The sequence below is a fragment of the Chanos chanos genome, chromosome 6, assembly GCF_902362185.1.
Source record: "Chanos chanos chromosome 6, fChaCha1.1, whole genome shotgun sequence".
Lineage (NCBI taxonomy): Eukaryota > Metazoa > Chordata > Actinopteri > Gonorynchiformes > Chanidae > Chanos > Chanos chanos.
Window position 1 is genome coordinate 46,525,277 of NC_044500.1, and position 11,781 is coordinate 46,537,057.

The 11,781-nt window shown below is 43.2% G+C and overlaps 1 protein-coding gene across 1 annotated transcript in view; it reads left to right on the forward strand.

Moving 5' to 3' along the window:
* The first annotated feature begins 3,139 nt into the window (after positions 1 to 3,139).
* LOC115815474 (solute carrier family 2, facilitated glucose transporter member 11-like) overlaps positions 3,140 to 11,781 on the forward strand; it is a 20,324-nt gene continuing 11,682 nt past the window's right edge. The window contains exons 1-3 of the mRNA XM_030778429.1: positions 3,140 to 3,221; positions 3,795 to 3,942; positions 5,109 to 5,163. Coding sequence (XP_030634289.1) covers positions 3,140 to 3,221; positions 3,795 to 3,942; positions 5,109 to 5,163 — 285 coding nt within the window. The remainder of the gene's footprint in view (positions 3,222 to 3,794; positions 3,943 to 5,108; positions 5,164 to 11,781) is intronic.

The window sequence follows — 11,781 nt, forward strand, 5'->3', positions numbered from 1 at the left end:
CAGCAGCGGGTACCTTGTGCATAAGGAACGTTTTCTGCAGAGATGAAGGCAGGGAGGAACGGAAACAGAAAGAGCGAAGCAAACAAATCATTGTTTTTCCAAAAAAAACCAAAAAAAAACGTGAAAATAATTACAATTCCAAGACAACTGCAGGACTAGCAAAGACTATTATCATGTTGGCATCACTAAACCTTAGCTCTGCATAGAAAACTGGTTAAACTGTATGACAGCATAGAGAAAACATTTGCTACAGTTGACAGTTGACCAATCTAATTAAATCCGTCTCGTTCCCAATAGAACAGGCATCATTTAGAACAGAACAGTGCTTGGAATGATTCTGTCGCTCTGAGATTCCAACTATTCCAGTTCTAATTGCTTATCTCAGTGGGTGTTCAGCACCATTCAGAAACGCCAAATTCCCGTCTGCTCCATAATAGGATGAGGTAAGCTTGCACGTCATTCTCCCAGTGGGCCAGCTATGCTATTGTCCTTCGTCAGAGCAGACACCGAATACATATACTGTATGTGAGCAATCTCTGTGAACCTATAAGCACGCTACAGGCATTTAACATTTGACTAATATAAAGCAGATTGTTTTTAAGAGTGTGGTTGAAAAGTGTGTGTCTTTCAACCGTGCGTGCAACTGATCAAGGTTACAGAAACAGAGCGTAAAAGTGTTTTAAAACAACTTTCTATTTTTGGTTTGTTTCAGCTTTTCCTGTGATCTTTTTTTTTTTTTTTTTTATAAAATCTCTCAGCAGACTTTGGACTCTGTCCTACCTGCTCTTTAAGACAGAGAGCTCAAGAGCTCTTAAAAAAAAAAAAAACACAGATAAAAAGCTGTAACTTTGAGCAGTCCTTTCCCTCTCCCCTACCCAGAGACAGTGAGTGGAGAGGTAGGGTACCACAGGCAGAACATATGGGTAATCAGAGAGAGTGAATGTCCCAGAGACTTTGCAGCCCATTATAAATACACACACACACACACACACACACACACACAAAGAGAGAGTCAACCTAAAAACACAAATGCTCCCCCCCTGCAGATCCCTGTAATTAGTCACCCTGTGGTGCATCTAACACATTTTAGAAAACGGTCAACGCAGCAAAAGTTCTGTCAAAAATGAGTGGGGGGGGGGAGGGGAAAGAAAAGAAAAGAAAAGAAAAGAAAAAAAAACAACAACTGTGCTACTGTACCTGTTTCAGAGTGACAGCAGGAAGCCCCGCCTTTTAGAATGCTTCTAGGCTTCTCGGATAAACACTGAAGTCTCAGGCCCCGCGAACAGCCTCCTCGTCTCCACCAACAACTAAAGGAGCAGAGAGACAGAGGGTCTTACTCCGACACACCACTCCCGACTGATCTTACCGCCCCTCTGGTAAGAGCACTCGTACAGCCGCAGAGGAAAGAGATAAGTATTGTATACACAATTGACAGTAAATCCAGCCAATCAAGGGGAATGGGTGGATTCAGATATTCCTGAGAGAGATATTACCACATGCCAGCACCTACGAAGTCCTTTAAGGAGAGGTTAACAAAAGGTTTTGGGCAGTGATACAGATTACAGGCCAGTACACCAAAGACACTTTTTCTGCTTCATGCCGGTTCTCTGTACAACACTTGGGGTCGATTGAGAAAAATGTGCATTATGGAGATTTATGTGCATGTGCATGGGTCAGGCTAGGTCAGGTTAGCTTAGCTTACACTTACTTCAGCAGTGTGCAGAGCAGCATGAGCAAAGCACTTCCCACCACACACAGAACCAGCATGGTGGCCACTGTCTGCTGCCTGTGATTGGACGCCACAACCGCCAGCAGATCCGCATGCTCACACCGCATGCCCACAAAGCCAGGGTGGCACCTGCATCCCACCAAACAAACAAAAAAACAAACAAACAAACAAACAAACAACTGTGAGGAGATACTGCCGTAAGAGTGACCAAGTGAGTATTTCAGCAGTGTTTGGTTTTGGTTTTGTTTTTTTTTCCATTTACTTTGATTCAGTGTCCGTTAGGTCCTCCTGTTTACCTGTGGTATTTGTTTTAACTGTTTACTTGCTGTCTTGACTTGTGGTTAAATTAATCTGTACCATCTCCTCATTGGTGGCAGAAACATCTCTCAAAACAAAATTTATTTCTCGGTCATTGCTGAAATTTTGACGCTCATTGGGGTCACATTGGGGTATTCAGCCCTGTTCTGTCTTTCTGCAGCACTGACTCAATTACAGCATCTCTCAGATACTAGACGGTCTGAGGATTATAACAACGTCTTACAGGATAAAGAAGACAAAAAAAGGACATCTAGAGAGGGGGCGTGTCACGTGAGAAATATACACTAGACGATCTGAAGTTAAAGATTTATATCATACAACATTTAAGGTCTTCTTATCGCTCATAAATGGGTCTGTGTGGATTCATGAAAACGTCATTAAAAGCTTTCCCAGAGCCAGCTGTACACACACGACACACACATCTATTCTCATGCAGATTGAAATGACGATGGTTTTTTTTTTTGTTATGTTTCAGAAGTACAATACGTGTTTATACTGCGTTGTGGAGAGAATTCCAGAACAGTTCATATCCTGTCCGTTGTATCTGACCTCCACATGACTCTCACCAGCCTGCCGTGTGAATACTGGTGTTGTACAAAGTGGGCTAATGAAATGCCACCATTTAGCAATCACGTAATAAACCAATCAGGTATGTTTGTCTGGAGGAAAATGGTTCATGGAAGAAACAAGTCAGCGACGAGCCAACCCAGGCCCAAAGCTCGAACTACGGACACGGATTCATACGGATTTTTACAGTCGGATATTTTTACCTCTGTACAATTCCAATGCATTCACAATGCGCTTTTAATCAACTTGTACATTAAATTTCAGGTAATTATCATTATCAGAAGCTGGCTGGATAAAAATGTCATGACCACAGTTGTCGCTACCATCATCATCATCATCATCAACATCCAAAAAAAAAAAAAAGATAAACCAGACAACTGATTTCCAAACATCTGTCAGATTGTGAGTTTGGAGTTGTTTGAGTCTGTTTGAGGCTAGAACTGTTTGAGGCTAGCTCTTCTGTGTGTGTGTGTGTGTGTGTGTTATTACTACTGTTTTTGTTTACAGGTCATTTCCCTTACACGCATGCTGGTGTTTCCTCCAGGATCAGGAAACGGCAGGTGCCATGGAAACAGAACTGGCTGTGTGAGTCAGGACAGTCGTCAAAGTGAGAGTGGACCGCTGCCGCTATGAACTCTGACAGGAGAAGACAATCATGTTCTTATGGACGTTAAACAGTAAACATACGATTATATAAACAGGTCATTGATTCAGTCCTAAAAATGGAGGGAAAAAAATGATATGTGCATAGCACAGAGTGTTCATATTGGGTGGGGGTGGGGTGGGGGGGTCTTCGTGCTATGAAAAATGATCAGACTTCAATATGTTATTTTAAGTTCCAGGCATCTGTTCTGCTCTAAGCTTGATTTCACAGAACAGCCTAGAGTGTATCAGAGAGGAAAAAATGAGAGAAAGAAAGCCTGGTGGATGGGCAGGAGAGAGGGAGAGAAGAGAGAGAGAGAGAGAGAGAGACAGACAGAGAGAGAGATGGGCAGGAGAGAGGGAGAGAGAGAGATGGACAGACATACAGCAAGACAATGGAGACTGAAAGAGAGAGAGAGCAGACAGGCGGATTACTGCAATTACAAACTGATTTGGTGCGTTAGTGGGGTTTCTGGATTCCTGCATCTATGCATTGTTCTGTCTCTAAACCCATGTAAAACTCCTCTGTTCCCCTCAGGCACCAGGGCAGGCATCTGCTATAGCATGTCCAGGTCGTATCCTGGCAGCCAGCACGGAGGAGACCTGCCCCCAGACTCTCAGCTGTCTGTGTTCTACCTCTGCGGGGACTTCAAACGCTGCTTATTAAAACTACCTGTCATTGCCAGGTCACTGTTATGAGCTCAGTTTGCAAAAACAAGCACATAATCAGACAATTAAAGAATTCGCAAAGTAAAACGTTTGCGTGTGTTGTGTGTATGGGTGGGGGGGTGGGGGGGGGGTGGCGACCGGGAGTGTGTGGGGTGGCTTGAGGGTAGGGGGTGGAGTAGAATTGGATGAATAAGGGTCTTACTTCTCACGAGCGTGGTGGTAGTAGTTGTTGTAGTAGTACTAGTTGTGGTGGTGGTTGTGCTGGTTGTCGTGGTGATTGTTGCCGTGGTGGTCGTGGTCGTGGAATTCTCCTGCACCTGTCCATACGTGAACAAGGAGCCTGAGGAACAGGAACAGGAACGCTTTATTGTAAACTTACACTCCAAATGTCAACAAAAAAAAATGATCCTAGAAGGACAAAAAGACACCTAGTTAATAATTAATCACAAGTTTAAATAACAAATTTAACGCTGTAGTGAGAACCAGTAAACCACTGAATATCAGCGAGCTTGAGAAACACTTTGAGCACATATTAAAATAAGGGATAAACAACAAACAGGTGAAACATAAACAACAACAACAGAAAATCGTTTGGTCTTCTCAGATCAGCATCAGATTTAATGGTATCGAGTCCCTTTCTGAGGGAGAGAGGATGACACCGGAGTGGTTGGTTCTGGAGAGACCGGGGGCCAAGTTCACTGTCGAGGAAAGAGAGTGGGCGGGGCTGACCTTTGACATGTGTAATCTAATAAGCTGTACAGAGAGCCGCAACGTAAAAATACACCTCTACCAATTTCGTTACCGGGCAACCGACACTCCAAATAATAAGGTTGTGTTGGCTTAAATTAATAAGATACATTCAGAAGATACGTGTTCATATGAATTGCGAAGTTTCACTTGTTCTCAGTGCAGACAGGACAAGTTTTCTGGCTTTTGTGCTTGCAAATTGGATTTTTTTTTTTCCCAGAGACGTGTGTGTACACTGTTGCCCAGAAGCGTGAAGACAAGAACCATTAAAACTGAATATTTCATATCCTTGAATTTTCTAAGCACTGGCTCCATGTGTAGGTGTAGACCTATCATATGTACACAACAAATGACTGAAGGTGATGATTAATGCTCCAATCAAATGGCTCAGCCATAAACGTCACCTGGATATTGTGTGTTGGTCTGACTGACAAAGGAGACTGCTTTGGGTTTTTTCCAGTTTGTTTTGTTTTGTGTTTCTTTTTGAACATGTGAAACAGTGGCATCCAAAACAGATATTCTCAAACAAACCTATTCTCCAACTGTTCTGACTTTAACCTGACTCCAAAATATTTTTCATCCGTTGATGGGTGGAGGTGCAGCTGTTTATAAGACTGCCCATGTTAACGTTACAGATCTCACAGAATAATCCTGTTTTCACTGGTAACTTTCATTTTGCTTGATGTTCATAAACAAACAAACAAACAAACAAGCAAACAAACAAACAAGACGTGGCTCTCATTTTTCGGCCTCAGTCTTAGGGCGCTCACTTCCGTCGGTGAAGATGCACACCAGCCTAAAGAGCCTCTCTCTGGCCGTAGGTTCTGCACGGTGCCCAGCGCTCAGGACAGCCTGGCCAGGATTCTGCTCATTTACAGGAGTGCCTGTTAATCCTGGCCTGAGGTGTAACCTCCTCCAGACTGAGGCCAGACACTGAAACTGCTTTTGAAAAGGTCACAGCTGATCTTAATAAAAAAGCCTCACCCATCAAATGTACACATCATCACTCCAGACAAATTGTTTATACACTGAAATGACTAAAAAATATCAAAATGACTAGAGAGAATATGAAAAACAAATTCTTTGATTTTTTTTTTCCATTTACCAGCGAGTAGATGCAGACAGAGAAAAATATTGTCTAAAAAATCCCATCACCTTAACATTTTTTTTAAACCCTGATATTGTTTTTGCATGTGATCATCAACAGACATAAATGGGGGGGGGGGGGGGGGGGGGGGGGGGGGTGACATACTGTCACCTTTACTATGTCAGCAGAACAAATGTGTGACCCTTCTCATGATACGAAAAACAGGGAAAAGATCAATCTCTTTTTTCTAAGCCAAGAAAAGAGAATTCATTTACTTCTGTGACAGACTTACCTGATCACCACAGCTCTGAGACTGGTTCTCTACATTAGAATCTGCCTGCACGGACACATAGTGCTCCACAAAATAAAAGCCCATCAAGTATTTTCAACCAGAACCGTAGGAACAGCTCACTCTGTGATAGATGGGAAGATACATTTTCCTATTTATGAAAACAGATGGGTAAATGAATCATTTACCCCAGCGGTTTTCCTGTGGATTAATTCTGGTAAATCTGTTTATTCAAAGACATCCCATTTCTCCAGAGGGTTATTTTTAGTTACCAAAGATCACAAGAGCTCAAAAAAAAAATCTCACTTTGAGTTATCTGGCAACTAAATAAGTTCAGCTCTTTAATGAGGAAATGTCCAAACACACCATGTCACAATTAGACCCCAGCTAACTGCTTCACACTGTCAATAGCTCATTCGGATTGATCAGACAGTTATACAACACAGATCACTTGAAAAATATATTTTTTCCTTCTGGTAGCATCATCTGTGTTATTCAGACTAACAGGAATGTCTGCTTAAGAGGAGAGAGAGAGAGAGAGAGAGAGAGAGAGAGAGAGTGTGTGTGAGAGAGAGAGAGAGAGAGAGAGAGAGAGAGAATGCCTGAGGAGAAAAAAAAACTTAATTTCCTTTTTTATTATTTGAAAATTTCAAATGCAGAAATATTTCTACTATAATCAAAAATGACTTAACAAGAGGGTATCTTTGCTTGGATTTGGGCATCCAAACATTGAAATGAGAAACACCTTTGGAGTGGCTGAAGAAAAGAACAGGGTATCCCTACCCAGCTGAGACAGTAGGATCAGCGGATGGACACACAGCAATAGCTCTATATTTAAACTAAGCTCTGTTAACCTTCTTAATGACCAGATGAACAAGACCTTTGACAGACAAAGGAACCACAGTCAAATAAAAGCAAGCTGATCTTTCAGCCGCGGTTCTTACGGACTTTGATGAGCAGATTAATCAAGAACAAGACCTACATCTCTTTCCCATGGTGATTACCGTATTGTTCTTTGACAGGGAGGTTGGGTAATCAAATCAAATTTCCAACAAATACAGAGCGAGAGAGAGAGAGAGAGAGAGAAAATTTTTCACAAACCAAGTATGATTCATCTATGTCTGATAATGACCAAACTATCATAAATACACACACAAAAAGCGGGTTTTTTTTAACATAACAAGTACAACTACTACATTATCATAGATAAAACTATAAATAAAACATAGTAATGTGAGGTCAACTTGAAGAGTGAAGGAAGAGTAAAGTCATTCCATCCGAGAAAGAGAACGGTTCTATTCCTCTGCTGGAACACTGCCCGATCATGTGGCCAGACACACTGATATCTCTCACACAAGAACCAGCAAAGCCATAGCATATAGGAAACAGCGCGTGGAAGCGTCTGAGGAGCTCTCTCGCTCAGTTATGACAGAATGACCGGAGGAAAATAATAAGAGCAGATAAGAGATATGGTGGCAGGTTGTTAAAAGGATTGAGTTTAGCCATCTTTAAAACCGTTTAAGACACGAGTGTTCAAGTCAGTGCCTACGCGGAGCCGTTTAATGATCAGGGACAACAAACAAAATGTCAAAAGTTTAAGAAATTCAGTGAATAAAGTTATCCAATGAAATGTTTATGAGGCGAAAAAATATATATTCTTGGTTGCTTGTTTTAGTCTTGATCACTTGACCTAGTGAGTAGACTACAAGAACTCTCTGGATTTTGATTGGATCATTTCTTAATTATGGTCGAAGATGATCAACATTCAAATCTTTTACATTTAATTTCCATGCAATTCACTTTACTATGCAACAATGAGGCTACTGTTTCAGTAATATATACTATTTTGCAACGGCCGAAATTGCGTTCAAAACATGGATAAAAGGTTTCCATGAAATAAAACATTGCTTTTCAACAGATAACACTTTGGGAAACGCTTACTCACCCGTAAGGAGGAATATTGTATCCCAAAATGCGCGATACATGTTTACAAGGCGTAAAGGTTTCTCGGTTCACAGCGTCCTTACTCAAAATGTTTGATACTTGACAGGTATTTCGCGGCAAACGCCAACTGAAGGCACACATATATCGTGGAAATCTGCAGAGACCGGAAAAGATTCTGGTGATTCTGCAGCACTCCGACTTCCATTACACGGTTGTTAACCACAGATTTTACGAGTTTCTCCCTCACTCATCACAAAACGCCATACATTCGGTCATCGAGCGCGTTCAACTTGCCAGTAAACTTGAGGATACGCGCACACCTTTCCACCTCTGACGTCATTGCCAACGGGCAACAAGATATTTGTTGCCTGTATCATAATACTTCCGACAAAAACGATCCAATGCATAAACTGTAGGGTAAATGTTATTTGCAAACTCTCTGTTCAGTTCAACGCTCTCCATTAAACTACTTTAGATGTCCTGTGTCTCTTTAGCTGCCCTCTGTACAGATAGAGAGAGATAGAGAGAGAGAGAGAGAGAGAGAGAGAGAGATGTTGTGACCTCCGTTAGCTGATTCTCTATTGGTCTACATACTCATCTATAGCGTACTCAGTGGCATCCGTCCCATGTTCCACAAATAGCCTGTTTTGAGTGGTTTGAGGGGATAAAAAAATTCTCTCATCACAAGGATCTCATCTCCGTAATTCAATTTTCAAATGTTCAGCTTTCATATTTTTCATGTTTCAACTTGCTTTTGATCACACCGCTTGAGACCATAGCGCCCCCCCCCCCCCCCCCCCCCCCCCCCCCCCACACACACACACACACACACACACACACACACACACAAGCGCGCGCGCGCACGCCAACTTTTTTTTTTATTTGCTTGTTTCTGATATTCATTTTGTAGCTCTACACACCAAAACGGAGAAACAGATGTATCGTGATTTCAGTTTGATCCGTTTTACAGACACTTGCTCTTGGCAAATTAGAACAAAATGTAGCTCTGCGTAAATAGGCAATATTTGTAGGACTTGTGGTCTGTTCTTCTCTCAGGGAGCTCTCGAATAATCTTCCTCTCAAAATTGTTAATGAAAGTGGCTTTTTGTCATAATTCTTTCAAACTGGTGATACACATACACACACATTCACACACACACACACACACACACATACACAGGCACACGCACACACACACACACACACACACACACACACGCGGAGATACACAAAGACACACACTAACTAAACATTGCCTTGCAAAGCCCCAAGGCTCTTTTTTAGCATGTACTGTGCCATTGTGCATAGATTAGCCTCCTCCGAATCTCCCCTACTGAATATTGCTTGTTTTTCCATCAGACCTCTGACCAAATGAAATTGGACCACTCAGCTAAAAGCTCCAGATACAGTAACCACTTCTATTTTTGAGATCAGAGAACCCAGGAAGTAAGCAATCCATCAGGGAATCTCTGGGTTGCTTTCTCATTGACCAACTAAACAACTCAGTTACTGTTCTATTTATAGTACGGATTGAGGTGTCTTTTTCTTTGTCTCTCTTTGTCTCTCTCTCTCTCTCTCTCTCTCTCTCTATCTATCTATCTATCTATCTATCTATCTCCCTGTCTCTGTCTCTCGCTCTCTCTCTCTGTCACACACACACACGCACACACACTCACTCAAACACCAAGAGTGACGTGCACCAGGGTGTTTCCACTATGCCTCAGTAGGTGTAACCCTAGCAGGTGAAAAAAAGCCTTCCGTTCAAGGGCTCTGATAGCATCACACAACACAGTCAGGATCTCCTGTGCCCCGTGTGGTCTGCTCTCACCTGCCCAGCAGACAGCTGTGTCACATCCGTACAGAGGATTCACTTAGACGTCACACAGACACACATACCTGTTCACACTTTACCGTGTCAGCAAAGTCTGTTTGTCTTGACCGTGAGGAATATTTAAAACCCCCCCTGTGCGGTCTTCTGTCTGTGGTTTACTCAGATTACAACGGAGGGACAGAAACCTTGCAGGTTAGAACAAAGCCCAAAAAAGCCAAAGTTTAGTCGTGGTTACAGAAAACTTCATTCAGAGACAGCTCAAGCTGTCAGCTGACAGACTCAATCAGTCTGGAGACCTCTTCAGGCTTCTTCATAAAGATAGACGTACTCTCTCTGTCTCTCACATTCTCATGAACTTTCACACTCACTCACACGTACACGTATACCTTCGGCAGATAATCTTACATTGGTAGATTCATTTATGAAGAAGTTTGATTTAAAGTTTCTTGATGAGCTCAAATCTCTAACATTTGCAACGTGACTCTCACTATACAATGGATTCAATGGAGTTCTTGATGGCAATAATGCCATCTAGTGGTCATCTGGTGTCAACCTCGCAGACTTGGTGACTTGGTGTCAGCCCTGTGACTTCAGCTCCTTGTCTTTTAGTTGAGGAGGAGGAAGAAGAAGAAGAGGAGGAAGAAGAAGAAGAAGAAGAAGAGGAAGAAGAAGAAGAAGTAATTTTTATCCCTGTTGATCATCCTCTGCATTTGACACATCCTATACACACACACACTAGGAGCAGTGAGGAGTGAGCACACACACACCAGGAGCAGTAAGGAGTGAGCACACACACACTAGGAGCAGTAAGGAGTGAGCACACACACACTAGGAGCAGTGAGGAGTGAACACACACACACACTAGGAGCAGTGAGAACACACACTTTGAGCAGTGGGCAGCCGCAGTGCAGCGCCCGGGTGACCAACTCCAGTTCTTTTGCCAGTGCGTTAGACAGGAATGTTAACCCTAACATACATGTCTTTGATGGTGGGAGGAAACCGGAGCACCCGGTGGAAACCCACGCAAACACGGAGGGAACTTGCAAAGTCCACACAGAAAGGACCTGGGACGGACAAACCCAGGACCTTCACTCTGTGAGGCAGCAGTGCTAACCATATTCCTCACACAACAGGCGACCCAGCTGCTGGTCCAAGCGCTTGTCATCTCCCGCCTCGACTACTGCAGCGTTCTACTGGCCGGCTTACCGACCTGCGCCATCAGGCCGCTCCAGCTCGTGCAGAACGCCGCTGCACGCCTGGTATTCAACCTCCCTAAGCACTCTACTGTCACTCCACTGCTTACTGCGCTCCACTGGCTTCCGGTAGCAGCCCGCATCCAGTTCAAGACACTGGTGCTGGCCTACCAGGCCACAAGAGGCTCCGCCCCATCATACCTTCAGTCTCTTATAACTCCGTACACCCCAACTAGGACCCTCTGCTCTACGACCTCTGGTCAACTGACGGTCCCCTCACTCCGGGAACCCAGCAGCCGCTCCTCCCGACCACGCCTCTTCTCCGCCATTGCCCCGAGGTGGTGGAACAACCTACCCCATGCAGTCAAGACTGCGGAATCTCTTACCATCTTCCACAGGAAACTGAAAACCCACCTCTTTAGAACCCACCTGTCCCCCAATGCCTAACCTCCCTTTCCTAGAAGAAAAAAGCAAAAAAAAAAAATCCTTTGTCTTGTATCTGTGTTTGTCAAAGTATTCCAGGGGCGCAATGCGAAGGGGCAATTTGACGCTCAGTCTTATTGTGATCTCTGTTCACAAGGTATTAGAAATCCAACTGATGCACTGATTGTAAGTCGCTTTGGTAAAAAGCGTCTGCCAAATAACTAAATTGCAATTGTAAATTGTAATATTAGGCTGATAAGAACAGACACTGCACTTGATCTTAGCCTGAGAGGCGATCTTCAGAATGACTGAATGTGTAAGATAAATGTCAATCATCTCAGG